Source organism: Acipenser ruthenus, chromosome 26 (assembly GCF_902713425.1).
Source record: "Acipenser ruthenus chromosome 26, fAciRut3.2 maternal haplotype, whole genome shotgun sequence".
Lineage (NCBI taxonomy): Eukaryota > Metazoa > Chordata > Actinopteri > Acipenseriformes > Acipenseridae > Acipenser > Acipenser ruthenus.
In genome coordinates this window covers 6235488-6258211 of record NC_081214.1, presented here as the reverse complement: position 1 = coordinate 6258211, position 22724 = coordinate 6235488, and the positions used below count along the sequence as shown (strand labels likewise).

Genomic DNA, 22724 nt, shown 5'->3' with positions numbered 1-22724 from the left:
TAGTTATTGCTTTGCAACCTGGAATTATTTATATAAACTATTTTTTTTTCAGGAATTACACACATACAATATCAAAATGTAATATAGTCTGTATTCATTTTAGTTTTCATAACTTCTAAACCTGATGAAAAACATTACTAATATAAAATATAACTTTTCAGCCATGTACATGTATTATTAGCATCTCCACGCTTTTTGGTTACATTAAAACATGTATTTTGTTCAAAACTGAACCAGCATAATGTCATTAATAATTCTCTCATTATATTTATTTAGTTTTATAAAAGCCTTCACTATGATACAGATGTTCAAAACTGTATTTAGTTATGTATTTTTTCTGTTATTTTTATTTTATTTACAGCTGCTAAAAATGGATAGACAACTTTTTTAAAAGGGTAAATAACATACCTCAGACAAGACAGCTTTTCCCCAGAATACAAAAAAAAAAAAAAAATCCACAAACTGTCCCTGTTATATTTTTCATGAGATTTTAAGTAACATGTGCCAGTTTTCCTCACGAAGCAGTTCACTGATTCAGAGAGACAAACATAAGAACTTTGTGCAAAAAAAAAAAAAAAGAGAGAGAGAGAGAAAAAAAATCCTCATCCGGCAGCCTGGAGGCTCAGAGGCTCGTTTATCTATTTCACTTTTTTGGGAATTAAGTACTGGGATTCACTGGCACAGGTCAGGCACAAATTCCATTGTATGTTAATGTCCTCACCTACACCCCGGGTACGGCTTTATTAAAGGAATAACACGCTGAAAAGCCCGTGTATAACAGTACCCGAGCATCTCAGGTTTCAAGTTGCTGGTTGATGGTACGGTTTTGGTTCCCTGAGACAGAACAGAACAGAATTGCAGAGGGGGGAGCATTATTAGAGGAACCACTGTCACAGTAGACACGGGTTTTGCATCTATTTCTAAATACCTGTATACATGCTAACTTTAGACCTGAGTCTTTGCATTCAACCTTATTTCAATATGGGGGGGGGGGGGGGTCTTTAAATCCTGTTCACTGTTTATATGTTACGTGGTTGATTTCACAGACCCTGATTAGCACTAATCTTGTTCTACCGCATGTTATATTAAGTAAGACAGTCCAGGATTAATATTAATATTTATAGCCAATGACAAACCTCAGCTAAGCTGTGGGACTAATAGCGATAGTCAAACAGCAAGCCTTTCATTATGCATTGTGAGTCTGTGCGTCCCTGGTAGTGGATTTTAGAACACAAGGTTTACACTTGTGGGCCGTGTTTTCGCACATGCCCTAATTCTCACATTTCCTTCCCCTTCGTATCGATGAATACAAGCGATAGCACAGTCCTGTCCTAATGTTGGGCACTACTCTTGGGATCGCTTATCTTTTTGATTTCTTAGTTCCCATGACTTACTTGGCACAGCCCCCGCCAAACAAAAGTAATATTCACAGGACAGTCGGTGCTTTTGTTTTCCACATTAAATGTAACGATCAATCCACAATCTTCCAGCTGGACCAACGTGGTTCAATTACCTATTACGTGAATGGTTTACAATTATTTACCAACCATAACAAAGAAAGCTCCATTTTTTTCTTTATTGTTTTAAAGGTTTTGAAGGCATATCATTACGGAACTGTAAAGGCATAGCGTTGCGGAACAACCGCATGCCTACACTCGTTCTTTTTATTATAACAATTAACTAATTTGGCATCTGTGATAACTCAAGGATAGTTACATACCGATAACTAATATGGTATTAAGCAGTTATTAACCCGTTACTCCAATACAGTGTTATATTGCAGCAGGTTTATAAATATATCGGATTGTATTTTTTTTAATCATAGAGTCCCGTCCAGTCTTCTTAACAAAACAGAAAAGAAAAAGGCTTAATTTCTTTTAAGCAAATCTAACCCATCAATAATAAATAAATAAATCAATATATAAATGACGGACAGTCAGTATAATGTGGGTGGCAGGCAGCACAAGCAGACATGCAAAACAGTGCCACTTCCTGGTGTATTCTGACAGTGGGCACAGGACAACGAAGACACTGTAGAATAGCATGTCATTGATATTACTTTCTCAAATTTAATGAAATAACTTAATTAGACCTAAATGTCTACCAGCCCGTATAGCCCTTTCCCATAGTAAAAGCATATAAAAGCGTAATACAGCCTAGTGAAAGTATAACAGTGAAAGCATGGCAAATCTGAGTAAACGATGGAAAATGCATAGTATAACCACGGAGAAAGCATGGGAAAACTGTGGGGATCTTTTCCACGGGAATATCTGGTTTGGAATGCTAGCTTCCAGTAGGCAGCACGATGCTGTTATGTTGATTTGAATCACAGGGTACAAAATAGAGGTGCTGTAATTAGACATTCATAGAGCTTTCTTTTCTGGCAAGGCTATAGTGCTTCTGCATAGGGTCATCAATTAAGAGTCTGATTATCTGGGAATGTTAGGAAGGTTTATATTACTAAATACCAGAAACCCTATGTAAGAAGTAAAATAATAGATACTAAAACTATGTGTCGAAATAGCTGGATTTGTAACTGCTAAATGACTCCTGGTTACAATGAGGTATAGAGGAAGCAGTGTCTAACAGTGTCCACACATCTGGCATTCAATAGCTTCATTTAAAGGTATTATTCATCTCTGTTTTGAGAATATTTCTTGCTTGTTATGGTGTGTGGAATTTATTAAACTTCCTGTTCACGCTGACCTACGTTTTTCACTGTTCTGACAGCTGCCGTTCAAGGCTATATCTTGGGAACCGTGAGTCAGTGTAATCCTTGGTGGGGATGGGTGCAGTATGTAATTGAATTCTTAAACACTCTGTTATTTTCCATTAGAGGAATACCGATGTTAATTAGATGTGGGTTACTAAATATAGTTCCAGGAAAAGTTTATTTTGGGTGGAAACTCAATTACCGGGCTTACAGGAACTGTCTGACTCCTCTTTTTTTCTTTGTTTATCCTTTAAAATGGTGCAGTTCTAAAACGTTGAATTATAATTCTGGCTCCTCTTATGAGTACTCCCATGTTGGCTAATCAATAATATTATGCCATGTCTTCAAGCACTCTCTTATCTCTTATATCAATAGCAGCATTATGACTGCTCTCACATTTCTGTAGAGCACTTCCTGTTCACGTTACCTGATTGCAGCAAGCTAGACCATTGGAGTGAAACATTGGAATGACGCAGGAAGTGATTTTATACCAGGAAGCAGCTGCAACTTTTATTTCTTTAGCTGTGTTTCTGAAATATCTGCATATTCCAAATTGAAGGATAGAGTACAAGCAAAGAACCCAAACGTTATTCAACTGAGGAAAAGGGGGAAGCGGTAGGAAAATAGATTTTAAAACTGAAAAAAGGACTCATTTTTATGTTATGGACTAAAGCCCTGGAATGTTTGTTCTTTTGAACTAGCTTCCCTACTCCACCCAAAAACAACAGCCACCCTGCAGCTGTGGTTTGAAAGAATGAATGCATTCCATTCTGGTATAATAACCTGCGGTAAACGTGCCCATTGATTTGATGCTGATGGTAAAAGGGAGTCACGCTGCCTGGCTCTGGAAAGCCACTGGCTGACCCAGGTGTTCTGTTCCCAGACTGAAGCTTCCCCCTGTAAAGAGAGAGCAGAGTGAGCCAGGCTGCCAGAAGCAGCCCAAGAACAACCCTGCTGACAAACTCCTCACAAAGAGTCAGGCAGAGGAGGCCTGAACACACTGAGACACACACACGCACACACACACACACACACACACACACACGCACACACACTGACACACACACACACACACACACACTGACACACACACATGCACACACACACACACACACTGACACACAAACAAAGTGTTAAATGGAAAATGTTCTTGGTCTTTATGCAAATGTTTTCGGTAAAGGGCAGGGCTGTGATGCAGTGCTGACAGAATGCAGAGAGAAGAGGTACAGCATGAGAAATGTGAGCATATAAAAGTATTCCTGTGGCGAATACCTGCGATGACACCGGGCACTATTGTGTCAGAGCACATATATGCTGGTGTTGGCAGCTGGGAATCAAAACACTGTTTAGGAAAGGGGAAGCATCATGTTTCAGAAGAGTGTGCGTTGACAAGGGAGGGACTGTGACAGTCTGCTGCCAAACTACACCCACTGCGTAAGAAGCATTGCCATTGTAGGGAAACATTCCAGATATTTGTTCCGTAACTAGAATATACAGTTTGTGTGTCGACATTGTCAATACCTTTTAGAATTCTGTTCAAGACTGAATAGATTCAATTCTTTTAGCCTGTCTGCATATGACATGCCTTTTAAACCCGGAATAATTCTGGTCGCTCTTCTTTGCACTCTTTCCAGAGCAGCAATATCCTTTTTGTAACGAAGTGACCAGAACTAAACACAATATTCTAGATGAGGTCTTACTAATGCATTGGTACAGATTATCCATATATACCTTGTATACACCAGCAGGCACCCAATCCAATGACTGAGCAGAACTCTCAAATTCCAATACACTCGATATCAGTAGATGTTATTTCATATTTCATAGTGAACCTTAAATCTGTACAGTAACATTATATATATATATATATATATATATATATATATATATATATATATATATATATATATATATATATACACACACATATTAGCAATTATCCATATTTTTGTGTACCTGCATGACCTTTTATTTATTTTGCACCTTTTGGCACACAACAGTTATTTTTTTATTCATTTATTGCAAAATTCACATGTAAAACAGTATTTACAAAATACTGTAACATTTTTTGGCTGAAATTCAACCTCTGCCCTCTAGGTGTTGCTATTGCGTCAGATTTATATGTTTTTGTGAGAAAACTAGCATCTGTGTTTGTTTTCATTCAATACATTAAAAGAAATAATTTGTATACAGTGTTACATTATTCATTTAGAAAGAAAGCTTGTTAATACAACACGCGCGGAGGGTCAGTGGTATGACGCAAGTGTTTTGCAATTTAAATTGTCGTTCTCTATTTTGACCGCTAGTAGCTGCTAGTGCGCTGCTAATGCTTGAATGGTGACGGGGCGATCAGAACAGAAGCCGTGGATGGTTGTTTTGTGGCGATTATAATGCGGCGGTTTCTTTCCTGTTTTTATCCGGATTGGGGTTAACGACTGTCGGTTTCATTTGTAAACAAAGCCCATGACATGCATAGTCGTATTTCTGTCGTTCAAAGACGATTTCATAAAGTCAGATTCGCTTTAATCTTGTAATAGTTTCATGTTCCGGTTCAGTGTTTCTTATTTCAGAGTTTTGAGGTAAGTTTTTGTTTATTTTCCATTTAATTTTAAAATTAAACACCAGCTGATGACTTAATAACATTTTCGAAGTTTAATGTGTTGAGTGAGCTGTGTTTGTTTGCAACGACACGGGTTGTTCGGTATTGTGTGTTGTTTATGTTTTAAATGTGTTTATTGTGTAAATGTTGTAATTAAGCGCAATTAGGTAACATTCTCAGAAGTTTCTCTGTTTTCAGACGTTAGAAAAATATATTTATATAGGAAAACCCCTAAAAAAAAACAATTAAGGCTGATAAACGACAAATACGTGCTTTTTTGAGTCGAGCCTAACCTGACCTATTCATAGGAATTTTTAAAGTTTGAAAGGGGCTAACTATTTAAAAAAAAAAAAAAAAAAAAAAATCTTGTATTAACTGTGCATTAATGTCGCCACTTTCTGTGCACAATCCTTTTACAGTTTATATAATGTGTCACATCTGCAAGTGGATGAATCGCAACCTTAATCTAGTCGCTAGCGTATTATGTGGGCATAGCAACTAGTTGAAACAGAAGAGAATAACATGGGTTTCACAGATGTTGAAGCGCTGCAGTTTGTGTGCCTGCAGGAAATAGCACCCTGGGACTTTGCAGCTTTAACCCTTTCAGTCCTGAACTCCGTTATTGAGTATGCATGGGGTCCCGCCAGGACTGAAAGGGTTACGTGCACAGGGACAGTTGTTAGTATGACAGCAGCTCACCCCTGTTGATGAAGTCCACACATGTTGATGCATTGCCACCAATGGTAGCCAGGTTTAGGTATATTACAACGGAGCAATCTGTATTTAAACTATTGGTTCTTTCACATGCCACTTTGAATACCTCAGACAGTACTAAAGATAAAGCCTGCAAACCCAACGATTAAGTCCATTTGGGACAGTTAATGAGCATTAAGTTGTTACCCAGATAGTAAACATAAAATGCCTAACTCTCTCTATATTTTTTTCTTTACAGGAATCGCATATAGTCTGCTTGTAAATGTAAGTAATGTGGAACATTGTTGTGGCTATTAAACAAGATAAAAAGGTTTATTGTAAAAGCATTTTATACCAGGACAAGATTAATACATGTTATTTTATTGGGTACTCCCCACCCTCCCCATCTACATTATGATTCTTAACTCCAAGTTTTATGTTACCACTACTGGAATAGACAAACATGATCAACATTATTTAAGATGAAGAAGCAACTAAAAAACAAACAGCAGGTAGACTGCAATGATGTGGCAGACAAATGAGCTTCTGACAAGCTGACTCCTGCTGACATCTCAATTCAAATTTAAAAGCCTATAGTACCTAGTTAGCAGCAAGTGCAAAGGACATAGCTGTAAAAATAAAACAGCTCAATAAATCTATCCAGGAATTGCCCAGCCCAGTAAATCTCCTGCTCCAAGATATAACTAAACTGTTTTTTGCAAGTTTTACATCATTAAACCGTCTTAATTCCATTCAGAAAGCCCTTTGGGTTTTCTAGGGAATTAGGGTTAATTATTGGGATAATTGGATCATTAACCTCTCGCCCCAGGTGTTGTCAGAATACAAGTTTTATGAAGATTCTGGAAAACGTTTAGGAACAGAAGTGCCCTTGAAAAATATTTCATGTTCACTGCCAAAGGATGTGGTACTGTACACACAATGCAAACCCTCCTTATTGAGACAATAACAAGCAAACATCTCTGTATCTTTGAGATGTCAATGTGCCTGTCCTGAAAAGATCCTTGCTTTAATGCATACATTGTATTTTGTAACAGATGTCCGCAGCTACAGTCACGTGCAAATATATTAGAATACCTCCAGATTTGTCATTTATATCCTTTATATACCTCTGTATGAAAACCTCTGGGTGTGAGAATTTCAATTTTCAGTCAGTAATCAGTGATATAGAAACAATAGGCAATCGTGTGAAAATGTTAGACCACTTTGTGCTTTAATTAGACATCTTAAACAACTTCTAAAAAGTCTTATGCATTTTACCATTTGTGGCAATGTGTTCCTTATCTCTTACTATTTTAAATGAATTGCATGTGTGGCCTATTAAAGTCATCAATTAATTGAGACAATCACTAATTTGCTTATTTTGAATATTTTCAAAGATTTTCAGTTACAGTGGTTTAATTTCAAATGCACAATACATTGTTCTAATACATTTGCACACTACTGTGTATAACAGGAAAATGTATTTTTACAGTCTTTCTGAACTGTATATTGGCACCCAAATCCATCAGAGGCATGTATCCATAATCTAGCATGGGGACAAACTGTTTTTTCATGTTCCAATATTCTTTCAGAGTCAAAGAAATTCAAATATTCTAACATTTTTAATTAGCTGAAATAAAATTCAAATTCCACATCACTGTAAAGAAGTCTCTCTGGACCGACATAAACCCAGTGGCACCACATCAAATTATCTACAAAACGAAGGAGAGCAGTAGAGGTTACTGCTTGGAATCTTACAGTGAACTTCCAAGCAGCAACTTTACCACATGGTTTTTGTTCTTGTATTTTAGTATTGTGTATAAATTATAAAGGACTATTGTTCATGCTTCTGCGACATTGTCCAGGAGACAAATGTAACTGTCACTACAGAAGTATGATTTACTTCGAAAGCTGACACCGTATATCTGTCTACTTGGTTTGATCAGACTGAAAAAATAGTGCATAATATTTAAGTTGTCATTTTTTGCATTGGTTTACTTCACACGATATCTTTTTGAAATAGCCACTTCAATTACGTCAATGAATACAAACTTGGTTGTGCTTCTAAATACATTTCATGCAACGTTTGTTTGAAATATTCAAGCATTTGTCCCAGCCCTACCTTTTAATAACCACTAAACATGCACGTTTATAACCCATTCATTTTAACTTTACAGCAGTAGCATACAGCAAGTTACCTTAGCTATAGCTGCTAACTGTATTGTTTACTTTTCAGTCTCCCAGCTTCATGTGTGCATGCTGCTAGTTAAACCCCCCCGATTTCCTGCATGAGCCCAACTGAACTGTCGATTGCATGCTGTCCCCCTGAACTGAGCTCTGACCTCCCCACCTTCCCTGCGTTGCTGTACAAACTGAAATCTAAACAATGGGCAAGGACAGAAGTAACAGTTTTAATATTTCCCCAAAGAAAGACACCAGCGGGATTCTTGGGGAATACAGGAAGGAGATAGAGAAGCTGAAGACTGCCCTCGAGAACGAGAAATGCAAAAACAAGCAGGCGCGCAAGAAGTTCGCGACTGACCTAAATCGATTTAGAGCCGCAGCTAAAAAAGAGCAAACCAAAGTCGTGGAGGATCTGTCTTCCAGGCACGAGCAGCAGAAAGCTCTGGAAGTGCGGAACCTGAAGGAGGCTTTTGCAAAGGAACGCGAGACTGAAATCCGACAGCTATTGCGGTGGAAAGGCAACGAGCTGAAGGAGGTCGGGGTTTCTCTTGGAAAAGAACGGGATATTGCCATCAAGCATGCCAGAGAGCTACAGCGCCAGCTGGCTGAGGAGCTGGTGAGCAAGGGCAGCCCCTGCAAAGTGGTGGGCAAGAAAGCAACCAATGATCCGGGCTGCCTGAGCAACAGGGTCGCCTACCGTAAACTAGAACAGCTCCTGCTGAAACTGAGATGGGAGACGGATGGAGAGCAGGCTGCCCTCATCCGACGCCTGAAGGCAGAGCTGGATTTAGAGAAAAACCTGTTCCTGAAGCACTTGCTTGAGACCCACAGCTGGGCTTTCGAGGAGAACAAAGCAATCCGACGCAGGTCTTCTGGAGAATCATTGAACAGCTTGGCTTTTGTGCCAGGATCGCCAGAGTGCTCCTCCAGAGCTACCAGAACAAAAAGCGTTTCTCCGTTGGAGGAGGAGAAGAAGCCATCTAAGAGAGACTCAGGTACTTCAGCCTCTAGAGGGTCTTTTTGCTCATCCCCTGGGAAGGAGTACTTTTGTAACAACCTGTCCCCAGAGAAATGTACCTCAACACCAAGGTCCCTGCGATGGACTCCAAGAGATGACCAGGTATTCTTCAGACGCAGCTGCTCCACAGGGGCGGTAACTTCAGGAGGGCCTTCCCCGTCTAAGTGCTTGCTTTTTGACATGGACTGGATGGTAAGTGGTTTTCTTTTCTCTTTCCATTCTCTAAATGATGGTGCAGTAATTGATTCTGCGCCTGATACTGGTCCTGGAATTAAGCCCAGGGAATATTTTAAAACTCTGCTTGCATAGCGGTTTCAAGTTTTCTGGTGAGTCCTGAAGTAAGTTGCCAGAAAGGTGTATGGTGTGTCTAATTAAGCTCGCACTGAAAGCTGGGATGACTCAATCTGCTATGCAGTGGGAGTTTTACATTATACTAATGATTGACTGAAACTTTGACTTAATAATTATTTGCCAGTTGTACAAGAATGGCCCAATAACAAGATAATACTTCTGAAAGCAATAACTAATATTTAGGGGAAAAAACTAAAAACAGTGACTAGATACGCACAGACTTCAGTCTCAGAACTGTCCTTACTGCTTCATTACAGAACTGATGCTTGCACCTTGACCTGACACAGTCTGAAAAAATAGTGAAACTTGATTAATGTTAATCTTTTTTTTTTTTTTTTTTTTTTTAACATGGCTTTACAGGAAAAGGCCATACAACCAATGAACCAATGGAGCTAATTACCAAATGAACCGGTGTTCATCACAGAATTCTAGAGCTGAATTCTGTTAACATTAGTAGTTTTAATTCAAGAAATATATAAATACAAGAGAAAATACTAATGTTTTTCTTTCTAAAAATGAGCTTGGACGGGTGCATTGGATGAACCAGGTCTCATGTGAATTAGCTGCCATGTAGTACCACTAAAGTGGCATTTCTGCATTCTTTGAAGACTAGGATTTTTTTTTTTTTCTTTGCATCCTCTTCCTGTTATTAGAAATGTAAAATATGTACATATTGTAGAGGTCATGTTGGGGGAAATACCAAAACCTGACACACAGCTCTGAGCTGTCAAAACTATCACTTTTCAGTATAAGAAATGGATATCATGTGTTTGGTACTCAACATATGAAACAAGCTAAGACAAACATAGTCAAGCTAACTTAAGTGTGCTTTATCAATGAGTAAAAAAAACCATTGGCCTATATCTTTTCACTGTGGGCAAACTACAGGCAAATTGCCCACTCCATAATAAAACTATTATCTGGGCAATTTTGAAAATCTGACCCATTAACTTGTAACACGGTGTCAGTAAGCACTAACCCTCAAGTCTTGTTTCTGAACTGCATTCCCAGAATGATAATCAAAAGAAAATATTTAGTAGTGGTTAGGGCTCTGGACTCTTGACCGGAGGGTCGTGGCTTCAATCCCAGGCGGGAGACACTGCTGCTGTACCCTTGAGCAAGGTACTTTACCTAGATTGCTCCAGTAAAAACCCAACTGTATAAATGCGTAATAATGTGATATCTTGTAACAATTGTAAGTCGCCCTGGATAAGGGAATCTGCTAAGAAATTAATAATAATAATAATAATAATAATAATAATAATAATAATAATGTATAGTAAAAAGACTAACACATTTAAAAAGTCATACTCTCTGAGCTTTCTTTATTGTACTGTATGTAAAGAAAATAACATGTGGTGAAGTTATTGTCGTCAATGGGGTGGAAAGGACAGAGAGACAGGAGATCCTAAGTTTGCATCCTAGGACAGTGCCTCAACCCCTACTTTGAAAATGGGAAGATATTTCGTCCAATTGAACTGTAACCTTAGTGATTTGGAGGCTTAGAGATAGTCCAAGTGGAATCCAAGTTGCTCCTTTTTCCAGATTCCAAAAGAAAAATCTCACAATTGGTGCCACACTGAGGGAGCACTGTGTATTTTTGGAAGCTGCTACAGTATGTGTGTCTGATTTCAGTGGAATCAGCCAAGTTGAAAGCTTAAAAGGAGGCATCTAGGATTCTACAAGCTCAATGTTGGAGCAACACAACACTGAACCCATTAGAAAGATTTATTTATGTATTTATTTGACAGGGACAACATACGATTTTTAACATTCAAGACATGCATAAGATGCATTGCACCCAAATTTAGCTATGAGCTAATTTTCATTGTCAGTCCCTGGACAAACACAAAAACAGAAAATAATACAAATAAAGTGACATTTACAGAAGGGAATATGATCGAGCATCAGATAATTGTATAAGAAGGAAAAATAAAATAGAAATAAGAAAAATAAGGATATGAACCATGCTGTTTCAAGATGAGAGTTATAGGGAGTAGTAGTGTTCCGGGTACAAGCCAATATGAAACTCAAGTTGTATTAAAAGGACTCCTCGTTGTCGCTCACTGCGATGACCAGCACACTATTGATCCTTGTGGGATATTTCTTTTTGTTTATTTTCCTGTACCGCATTGTGTACAATTCTGTACCCCTCCCATGTGTTTCCTCCGCAGTCCCCTGACTCTCCATTGTTTATTCTATTATAATGCTAATGAATAGCTGACAAGGGATTGTAACGTGATCACAGAAGTGTTAAATAGCTTCATTTATAAGCTGCGGCTGGTCAGCAGAGCAGCTGGGATAGGAGAGAGTTTCTAAAGCAGCATTCTCTTAAGACACTGGAGAAGTCCAGACGGCACTTCTGTGGTTATTATGCCCAGCGGCCCTGTTGCAGGGGAGTCAGCCATGATGTTTTATGTGAAAAGGGTACCTCCAAATTCAGCTGGGATACAGTATGCAATATGGTGCAGTAAAGTACCGCATGCTGGCAGAGTCTCTTTGTGATATTAAATTTGCTGGATTAATGAGCTGTTGCAACATAAATATTGATTTAGGGCTGTGTTAACAATTGCAGTACCTGTATTGAGACCCACACCATACACACCAAGACACCTACCCTGTCTTGTTGTTCTTCAGGTGAAGCCTTGGAAAATATGTGGCGTGTTTTGCAGTTTTGAAATGAAGTCATTTTCTAATTGTTATTTTCAAAAATATCTTCCGACATGTCTATCATCACAGGACATCATTTATAATTATCCCAGCAATATTCTGCTGGTATAGCGGGGTCATGGTATAATTTGACTTGCATGGTATTTTGCTGTGTTGTGTCAGTTGCATTTGCATTCAAACAATGGATAACATGTATTCTAACAATCCTGTTCAGTAGCATCTGTCTCCCATCATCTGCAGTAATTTACATGTCAAGGCCTCTTTCCGCGGCATAATAATGGAAAGAACCATTTTTTATAGTCACTCAGAAGCATGTCACAATTGTCAATGCATTATCATGTATAAAAAAATGTTTCAGGTCCATACCAGTTGCTCTTTTAAGCTCACAGTAAAACATGGAATGGGCCAAACCTAAATAAAAGTCTTATTTACATCAAAAGGGATGTTGAAAACATGATGTCCGATGAAAAAGCCTGTCGAGATAAAACAGAATAATACAAAGAGGAGTTGCTGGAACACGCTCTTTTAATTAAAGTGTGGCATAATTGGCCTGCTTTCCTATATGCAAATGTGTGTTCCTTTTGAAAGCATGTTAAAGGGTGTCAAAGGGGCAATGTTGTTTTCTCACTGCCGTCCATTTGTAAAGAACAAATTGGAGCAGGCGTGCTGTTGCATCTCCGATAAGAAGTTCCGGGCCTGAATCCCGAGGCTGGATAATTGCAGCAGGTTGTGACTTTGAGATAAGCGAGGCAATCGGGCAGCAGAGGAGTTGATTTACTGAAAAAAGCAGGTTCTGGAAACGAGCGATTTAATTTGGGAATTCATTAAAACCGGTTGAATGACCGGTATTCATTAATTATAGGGATGGGATTCTGCATTGGTAGGGCTGGGAGGAATGTACCAGCTCTTTCCATGTGGGAAGTGTTATTTATTTATTCAAGATTTATTTGGGAGGGGTAGCGACACCATTTGCAGTTCTAAAATGAGTAAGAAACCACCACTGACAAGCCCTGGGCTCAAATGTCTGAGTTAAATTCTCAAGGTCCTGTATTTCTCTTCTCGGGGCTTACCCATGCTCCCTGGTACAGAGACAAATATCCTCTAAGCCAGCAACATCATGACCTAGAAACCTGCTGCATTCCCATCAAGAGTGTAATTCCCCTACTGGGAAATGATCTAGTGGCACGAGAGAGCAGGTGGACACACTCGAGGGAAAGTGCACGTAGCCCTCTGTAATACAGCCCCGCTAAGAAAAGGTTACCTTTGCGTTTGCATTGTTGCTGTTACAAGGCTAAGATGCTGCGTACGGACAGTATGGACAAGAAACAAACCAAACAGGTTCACTATTTGAAAACCTGAGCTTGAATGGAAGATTGTTTTTTGTTGTTTGCTAAACAAAGATAACAATCATAATAAAAAAATAGTGTACATGTAATACATTCATTTCCAAAATAAAATTAAAAAACACACACATTTACATAGCATATATTTGTTTGAAAAAAAAAAACTACCGTACTGTATTTGGTCAAGTTCAGTCCTAATTTACTTTCCCTGCTCAGTGCTGCTTGGTATTCTGCTCACTGCGCAGTATTTTTGGGAGATTCCCAATGGAGCTGTGGGCTGCAGCCTGTATTGGGAGAGGATTATATACTAAAGAGCGTCTACTGCTTCCCTGTCTCCACTGCTAGTAATCACTGTTTCAGCAAGCTGTTCACCTGTCCCTCAGAGAAATGATCAAGGTTACTAAGGACATAGGAGAATGAACCTGTTATTCGTACAGTCAGGTGCACTCATTGCAAATGTTAATGAGCTGGCAAATTAGTGCATTACCCTAAGAATGACTGTATTATATTACCCGATATAGGCCTATTATTTTGTGATATTCAGATTATTATACAAAGCACAGTAAAAGGTAGTGGGTGAACAGTTTGGCATAAAACGTGACCTTGTGCAGTGACCACAGAGAAATAAGATTGTTTGCATTCCAATGGTTCATCTTTTATACTGGTGAATGCATGACTGAGGTGTTTTGCCACATGTCACAGCTCAGATTTCCTCACTAAATCATCCATATTCCATCAATGCATTTGTTTATTTTGGTAACCATTTTACAGTAAGTGCAGACAATTCAGATGTGTTTTGTGTCGCCTTTGCTTAGACCCAAACCAAAATGTTGCATTTGTAGTAAAAATAGAGTAAATCCAGTCTTCAACTCGGAATGATGCCTATTGTCGAGTTGAGAAGTCCACCCTTGGATTGCGATTTTGCAAAGAGTGCTAAAGCTGTCTGCCTTGCCATTGATTACAACACATCTTGATGTTCTGAAACTGCCAACTAATTTTTTTAACAAAGACTTTTTTGCTCTTTGTTGTTTTTGGTTTGAATCGTGATCATACGACAGAACACTCTGTTTGCCCTGCATTGTACTATAATTGGTTTCCATTTGAATGCAGATCTGAAAAGCTACATTATGTGCAGGAGCTATTGTTTAGTAAACAACCATGTTGTTGCATCTTTCTATAGTGCCCAAACTATACCCATTAATAACAATAGACAAAAATAACCTAAGAGTGGGGTAGGTATAGTGTTGTAGATGTGATGTGCCAATGCATTCCTCTGCATTCAGAGTCTACTGCTCTGATTGGTACTGGAATGAGGCTGAATGGGTAACCTCTGTCAGTCGTGATCTTGGCAGAGGCTGCAGAGGGCAGTGTGATGCCACCTGTAATAAGCTGACTGCAGGTTGGAAAGAGCAGGTACAAAGAGGAAGGGGACAAGAACTCACTCAGGCAATCAGTCAGTCGTGCCTTCATTGAAATCATAGGTAGATAAAAAATTCCTGCCAGTCAGATCTGCATAAATTTGTGCTGTCCAGTCGCATAAAACACATACATTTATAGTGCTTGTTCAGCAAAATTAATGTCAGAATAGTTTTAGAATGCAAGTCACCAATAGAGTCAAATTGTGGCTCATACACCGAAATATCAGAGAATTATCATATTGGGGTCCACATATAGCTGTTTGCCCAGGTCCAGTGCAAAATTGCTAACATTTGATCTTTTAAAAAAAAAAAAAATCCTGGGGGCAAGCTTTCCATTTGCTTCACAGTTGGACCCCTTTGGGCTCTAATTGGATTCAAGCTACCTATTTGAGGAATTGATTCCATAATCATCTGTATATTCTGCATGTAAACCGTCTTGAATCCATTTATTCTTCCGAACCCCATTGGCATGTAAACTCTTTACATAAAAGCAGAGAGCTACATTTGAGCCCCATGCCAAATATGGCTGATGGCAGTAATTGAGAATGTGCTCATTCACAGTAAGGAGTGATTTGCTTGTTACTGTAGTCACCTGGTTTGGGGCTGTTAGAAAATACCAAGCAGAGAACAATGCTACCCTGTGGATATGGGTTCTTAGGGGAACCCTGTACCGCTGCCCTTAAACTTACAAATCCATTTGTATTTAGGATGTTTAATATAGATCAATACATCACCCTGGTGGGAGAACATCAGTAGGATCATCGGAGTTAAAGGATTACGGTATTTGGATACAGCGCTGTTTAAAGGAGTGGAACATACCCCTTATTGTGCTTGTAAGAAGTACAGCAGCAGTCTGTTCTGAGTGCTGGAGCATGACAAATCAGTTGTTCCCTCTGATCCAGACCGTAGATATATTCAGTGTGCCGTTACAAAATCAGTGGTTGCTGCGTCGGTGGTTTGCTATTTATTAAAAAATGTTTTATTCAGCAAACGTGTCCAGACTGATTCAGATACATGAAATTCCATGAAATTCCTAACTAAATAAGATGGATTTTAAAACAGGAAAGATAGAATACAGTGCCAGTCTTTTAAAGAGATTAGATTACTTTGTGTCAAAACAAATTTGTCTTTTTTTAATTTTTTCTTCTTTATGTATTGAAAACATAATACAAAACATGACTAGAAAGCAGATTTTTTTTTTTTTTAAGCTTATTCAAAAGGAAAAAGCTCCTCAGCTGAGGAAGGAGCAGGACTTGACCTTGAGAAAGTTTAAAATTCTCCTCCTGCAGTACTCCCTTGTGGAATCCACAGCCCACTAATGCATTGAGTAATTTCGGCTTGGCATGAAAACAAACATCCCTATAGTTGACTGGAATTCATTTAGACTGATGACTGCTTCTCTGTATAATGTGAATGACCTCATCTTGCAATAGATTGCAGTACACAGTACACTGGGATACTTAATCAGACTCCAATTATTAACAATGTTTTGGTATAGGTGTAGAAATTTGGTTCTGCTCTCAAATGTATGAAGTCACAAACCCCAAATGAAAATACTTAAAAACGTCAACGTCGAGGGGCCTGTGACGCTGTGGATTAAATTATTGGTTTTGAACCTTTCGCACTTCACAAATGCAAAATCATAATGCAAAAAAGTAAAAATAAAATTATATACAGTAACAATCTATGTATGCTATATGCTAGTGAAAACATAATTACTAGCTGTCCTTGATATGGGGGGGGGGATTAGAGTTTCTTCCAAAAGTGTTTCAACGGTGACTTTCAGAAATTAGATGATTTCCACTAAAATGCATGTCACCTCAGAGGATGAGCATTCCATTCATTTTCCCATTGAGGAGCAATTTACTGTAAAACTACTGTAACATGTGCCCTTGACTGACTGATCTTATTGCAAAAGCCTTTCTTCTGTTTGTGACGGATGTAGTTAATGTAGAAGGTTGAGAGCCATTGAGACAGTTTCCTTGACATGGGTGACCTCAACAGCCAATTACAGCGTACAGTAAATGCTGCTATTATTGTAAATTAATATAAAGATGAAGAATGGTACATGGATATAATTTCTAGCTAGCTTATTGTACCGTAGATCCAACATCTCCAAGATTTCTGGTCTTAATAATATCTGAAGCCATGTAGAGGTTCACTGCATTTACAGCCATAAATGGAAGATAATTGTATAATTCTGCCTATTGTGTATCCTCCAAACCACAGTACAATATGTTGCACAAGAGCTCCTTATTAGCATGGTCTCTCTGATTTAAACATTTACATTCCCAGAATTTTATAGCAGGCTTTTATAGCCCGTAGCAGAAAATTCAGATTTGTTTTGCTCATACCAAACATGGATTATATCCCTTTTGTCTTTTAAGTTTTAAAGCCTTTTATTTTGATCAATCATTTTGATAGTAACAAGTCATCCAGTGTTATTGCTTCATATGAAACATTCCCTTTTGCATTACAGTATAACAGGCAGGTAAGTGAAGGCTGTGTTACCTTTCCTCGCATCTCAAGCAAACAGATCTGGTTGCCAAAGAGTGTAACCGCACTCCCATGTTATACTGGCCAACAGAGGCAACATGAAGGGAAACAGTTGATTGTCAGGCTACATGTCAAATCTAGGCTGAATACTCTGAACAGAAGCAGTCATCTTTTGAGGGTTGCTTTCTGGGACACTAATTGCATGTTCATTTCAAGCTGTCATTACTGCAATGAGGTGAAATTAAAAAGAAAAAAAAAATATCAATAAGGGGGAGAGGGGTTGGTTAGCAAAAAGAGGTCTAGTACTAGTGAGACCTGTGCATATGATTGACTTGTTAGGAGCAGCAAGATTGAGATGTCTTGCACTGAGCATTGGCAGGCAGCAGCGTCTACTGGTAACATGACAGATGCTCCATTTCCGCACCTCTCAGCAGGTGCCCCTTGGCTATAAACGCCACGTTTTGTACAGGTAAAGGGAGAACACATTTTAACTGTGTGTGCCCTAACCATTTTCATTTGGACAGTTATTAAAAAACACGATTTAGAAGACCTAATGGATATGCCCCCTGCTGTGCTGCTGCTGAACAAACTCATTATCTTCCGCGCTGTTAATGTCATTCACCATTGTTATTCAACATGCCAGCAATAGCCGGGTATTCTAAGCAGCTGCATGTTCTCCCCAGACAATGTGCATCTTGCCTGTTTTGCACCTTGTAGATTTATTATCTTCCATGCTGTTTGTACTGCAGTGCAAGGTAGATGTTTTATTAATGCAGGTGCCCTAGCTAGAAGTGCATGCACTTGCTGCTTCCCATGTACAGTTTGCATTCTCTGTGATAATGGTGCAGATTTTGGTGCGTAAGGGCAGAATCACAAACACAGGAGAGTGGCAGACTTTAAAGGCTTGCGGGTGTTCTTAAATGCAGCCCGTGCTCTGTCAGTGACTCGGATATACTGTAGCATGCGTTCGGATGCTTCTTTATAATCAACCAGTTTAATTTTCATAATGCACTTTATTCTTTTGTAAGGTGCCTCACATTAGTTAGCAAAGATATCTTTGGGGGGATGGGGGGGATACATAAATAATTGAAAGACTTTTTAATGAGGTGCCATACACCATACTAGTTGTCATTTTAACAATGTAATTTTGATTTATTTGTTACATGTTTTGAGCGTGATTGTGTGCTTCTGATTCTAGAGGTTGTAAACCTGGAATCCATTTCCACTGGTAACATAAGTGTGTGGTGCCTGTCTAACTGACACTTAACTGGCAGCACTGCCCAGCCAAGCAGCCCATAGTGATACAGTAGCGCCGCGCAGCTCTTTGTTATGCAACCGTACACTTTTCTTGGAAATCCAGTGTGTTGTAGGCTAGCACGCTGTAAAAGGTGAAGGGTTACACTGTAATTGAATAGATTCTAAATTAGAATGTGGCGTTAATAGCACCTCTAACAAGACTTTCACCTCTAGTGAAGGCTTCACAGACATGTGCTCACTGTTTACATGGTTACTTTGGAAACCAGGCAGGCTTTCCATGATTTACTCGGTATGCTTTGCGGTCATGTGTTTTTTTTTTTGTTTTTTTTTATTGTCTGTTAATAGAGTTTGAACAAACAGCAGGCAGACAGAAAGAATTATACTAGATGTTTAACAACATAACATTAACTATTTGATTAAAAATATATATTTACACATTCGATAATGTCAAATTGTTCTGTGTTCGATTAGATTCAGTTTGCAGTTTCCCCTTAGAGAAAACGCTTGATAGTTATTAGCTATGATTGTAAATCTGCAACAGTAATTGTACACTAAATTACAGTTCTCTGATGTCAGCCTTTTAAGAAACAGAAGTTGTTTACAGTCCAGTTTATCTTCCTAAAAGATTTTGTAGAGACAATAACTCTGTCGTTGAACCCATTTACAGCCATGTCCCTCGATGATCCAAAAAGGCATCTGCTATTACTGCTACTACTTGCAGCAGTAGAAGGTTATACATGTATTCACAATTACATTTTCTGGGGGGGGGGGGGAAAGAAAACTGGATAGCTGCAATGCAATATCTTGTGTTGCAACATTCTACTAACAATGGCTGTGTCCCTGCCTGCACTGGCATACAAATTCCTCTAATGGGCCATTGGGAGCTGCAGGCGGTTGTATACCACTATCGTCAGCTTTAACAATTGATGAGTAATGTCTCTTTGTTGCTTCTGATGAGAACGCTGGTTGACTTTTCAGTGCCGCCTCCCTCCAATGCAAAGATTGTTATCATTCATATTAACTGATGCAACAAGATAGTCTGTAGCTCTAAAGATTTGCTTCTGTATTGAATTAAAGGAATATATATATATATATATATATATATATATATATATATATATATATCTGCACACCGTATTACACTGTCTTATGTTGGTGATTTGAAAATGCAATAATGTAGCAAAGACAAATGGGCTACCTTATCAAGAAGGTACAGTATTGTGTAGAATTCTCAGTTGGACTTTATTAACTAGGCTATATTATGAAATGTCTTTGAAATAATCAACTATTGTAGTTGGAGTGCACTCTTAACTTTATGGTCATTGTAACCTATGTCTCTGATCTTTACTAATGAGATATTTTACTTATTCCACCTGCCTTGTTTTCACTTGCCTGGGGGGAAAAAAAATACATACTGTATTAAGCATATTATAAGATACTGGTAGTGGTACTTATACTACTGATAATTGAATTGTTATCCACAAATTTCAATGGCAAAATTAAAAGGATATAATTTGTTTACCTCAGTTAATCGCTGCTGTTCTCTGTATTGCAGTGTGCTTACACTCCTTCAATCAATAGAGAGCAAACACACCATTCCAGCATCATTGCCATGGAAACAGGCTCATTCTGCAGTCCGATTGGTCTATTTCTCTGAAGCTGCATTTGGTTGATAGGTGTACAGACCCCCTCCCGTTTCAGTCTTGATGCCTCTGAAACAGGGATGAGGTTGAGGAGCAGTTCATTTGAGTCCTTCAATGTCGGCATGCACCACTGCAGCTTGAGATTGATGAAGCAGTCCTGCTGAATGAGCATCAGAGAGGGAGTTGCAGGGGTGAATAAAAAACCGGGGCCTGCATCTGATTCAGAGGACCTGGAGGCAGAGTGACAGGGACCCTGCTGTGGGGAACACGGCACATACGGCATGAAGGCGCCCGTGTATCAGCACAGCTGAAGGCGGCTATCGGAAGACACAGAAGCAAAAGCTTTTAACAGTGAATGGCTTTTTCTCGTCGTGTGTGTGTTGTTTTTTTTTTCATTCCAGCTGGGTGCTTGTAGACCCTTTTAAAATAGCTTCTTTATTCTAGATTCTAAAGCTTTGCATTTCAGATGAAACTGTGAAAGATGCATCATCATACAACCTCCGTAAACAAGACTGTGAATGATGCCACTGTGCTGTTTGTTTGTTAGTTTCTTTATTTGTTTGTTTTGCCAGCAACATAATTCAAATGAAAAATTCGTATCCCTTTAGTTGTGCAGAAGTTATTTTTAAATGCTCAGATTTATAATGTAATCTCTGAAGAAGCTGGACTTCGTGAGGGTAAACCAGATTTTTTGGTGGCTTGCCTTTATTTTTGCAGAACTCGATGACATGGTGATATTCCCAATCAATCTCCCAATAATGTGTCTCTTGTCATCGGAACTGACAAACTTGCCTAGGTGCTGTTAAATCTTGTACTGGCATTGCTGGCACTGATCCTCACAAAAAAAAAACACAGGACACTTCAAGAACCAGAGGGGCAAACTGCTTTTATTTCAGGTACCTTCCACTGTGCAGGCATTCCTTGGAAATTTCAAATTCTCCAATTTTTTTCATTAAGAAACTGGAATCCAGACAAATCGCTTTTTCAGAAATCTGCCTTGCGTCACTGATCTGTATTTAATTTATTTAATAAAAGTGTGCCAGTGTGCGCATGAAAAGCGATGTGCCGGCTATATTGATGTGAGCCAGCAGAGACTGCAAGTGATGTACGATCTCTGTGTAAGAAAGGAGCAATTTGCTGCAGATAGAGAGATGGAGAACCAAGTGGAAAGAGAAACCTTGACACCACAAAGGGATAAAGCAGAGGAATTAAATGCCAAGACGCTGGACACATCACTGGTCATGTCTGCTGTAACGCAAGGCAGTGGCATTGCTGCACTCCGAACCTCTATACTGGGCAAACGGCACCACTCTCTGTATGAGGGGCTGAATGGCTGTGAAATGGCAGGATTTGGGAAGGTAGGATGACTAGAATTACTTCAACAGTCCAGGAAACATCCCTGTGAATCATTAAAGTTAGCACTGATTTCTTTATTTTATGGTCATTTGTAAAAGGTGTCTAAGATTCTAGCTGATAGATATTCTCCTCATCTTGCATGGTTAGCATTAAATGTTGATTTAATGAAGAAAAAAAAAACTGCAGCCTGTAGAATTTGAATTTCGTAACAATAATAGCAATGGTGGTGTTTTGAAAGCTGGACCTGTAAGTGTATTTTCTGATATTTTGGGGGACAGACGGGGTAATTCGCAGTATAATAGATGAGGTGGCGACGTTATTGAATTTTATGTGTCAAGTACACCTATTCCATAAGGCTTTTATTTAGGGCACTATGCACTGTTATAGCAATACTGTCAGGCACTTGGCACTAACAGTTATTACATTTGTCTGAATAACCTTAACCCATATTTCTAAGGGAATGTATTTTGTTTCACCATGGCTAGTGATATTTTCTTATATTATAGTATAAGCCTATACTTTGTATAATGGATCATTTGTGAAGGATAATACTATTTTTAACCAAAGATTGTAGACATGAATCATTGTGTTGCTGTTAAATGCCATTTATGTTTTACATGAGCTGCAACTACGTTGTTGTATCACAAACGTGGTCCAAGTGTAGTCAAGACCCAACCGCTGTAATTTGCATGTATGTACTGTTTTCTATTCAAGTCAGATTCCTACTTCAGGAGAATGACACCCCCGGGTGTTTTTCAATTTAATGGTGAGAGAGAGGTCATTTAATAAAAGTACCTTCCATTCTAAATGTACTTGTTTATATCACCGCAAAGTAATGTAAATGTACATAGAGAATACTCATGAACGTTCTGAGAGTGCTGTAGTTATTCTGCATATTAGGATTTCGGAGTAACCCACGAGAGTGTGGAATAAATTCAGCACTGTGTTCATAGAGTATTTTATCTCTCTATCTCTCTATCTCT

The 22724-nt window shown here is 38.7% G+C and overlaps 1 protein-coding gene across 12 annotated transcripts in view; it reads left to right on the top strand.

The window, feature by feature from the left end:
• The first annotated feature begins 5015 nt into the window (after positions 1-5015).
• LOC117430313 (RIMS-binding protein 2-like) overlaps positions 5016-22724 on the top strand; it is a 93422-nt gene continuing 75713 nt past the window's right edge. For 10 of the 12 annotated variants that reach the window (XM_059001535.1, XM_059001538.1, XM_059001528.1 and 7 more), the window contains exons 1-3: positions 5016-5292; positions 6265-6290; positions 8242-9399. In XM_059001535.1, coding sequence (XP_058857518.1) covers positions 8392-9399 — 1008 coding nt within the window. In that variant the 5' untranslated portion in view covers positions 5016-5292; positions 6265-6290; positions 8242-8391. Of the gene's footprint in view, positions 5293-6264; positions 6291-8241; positions 9400-20352; positions 21744-22724 lie in introns of those variants that run through there. The other 2 variants (XM_059001537.1, XM_059001536.1) reach the window with 2 other exon arrangements.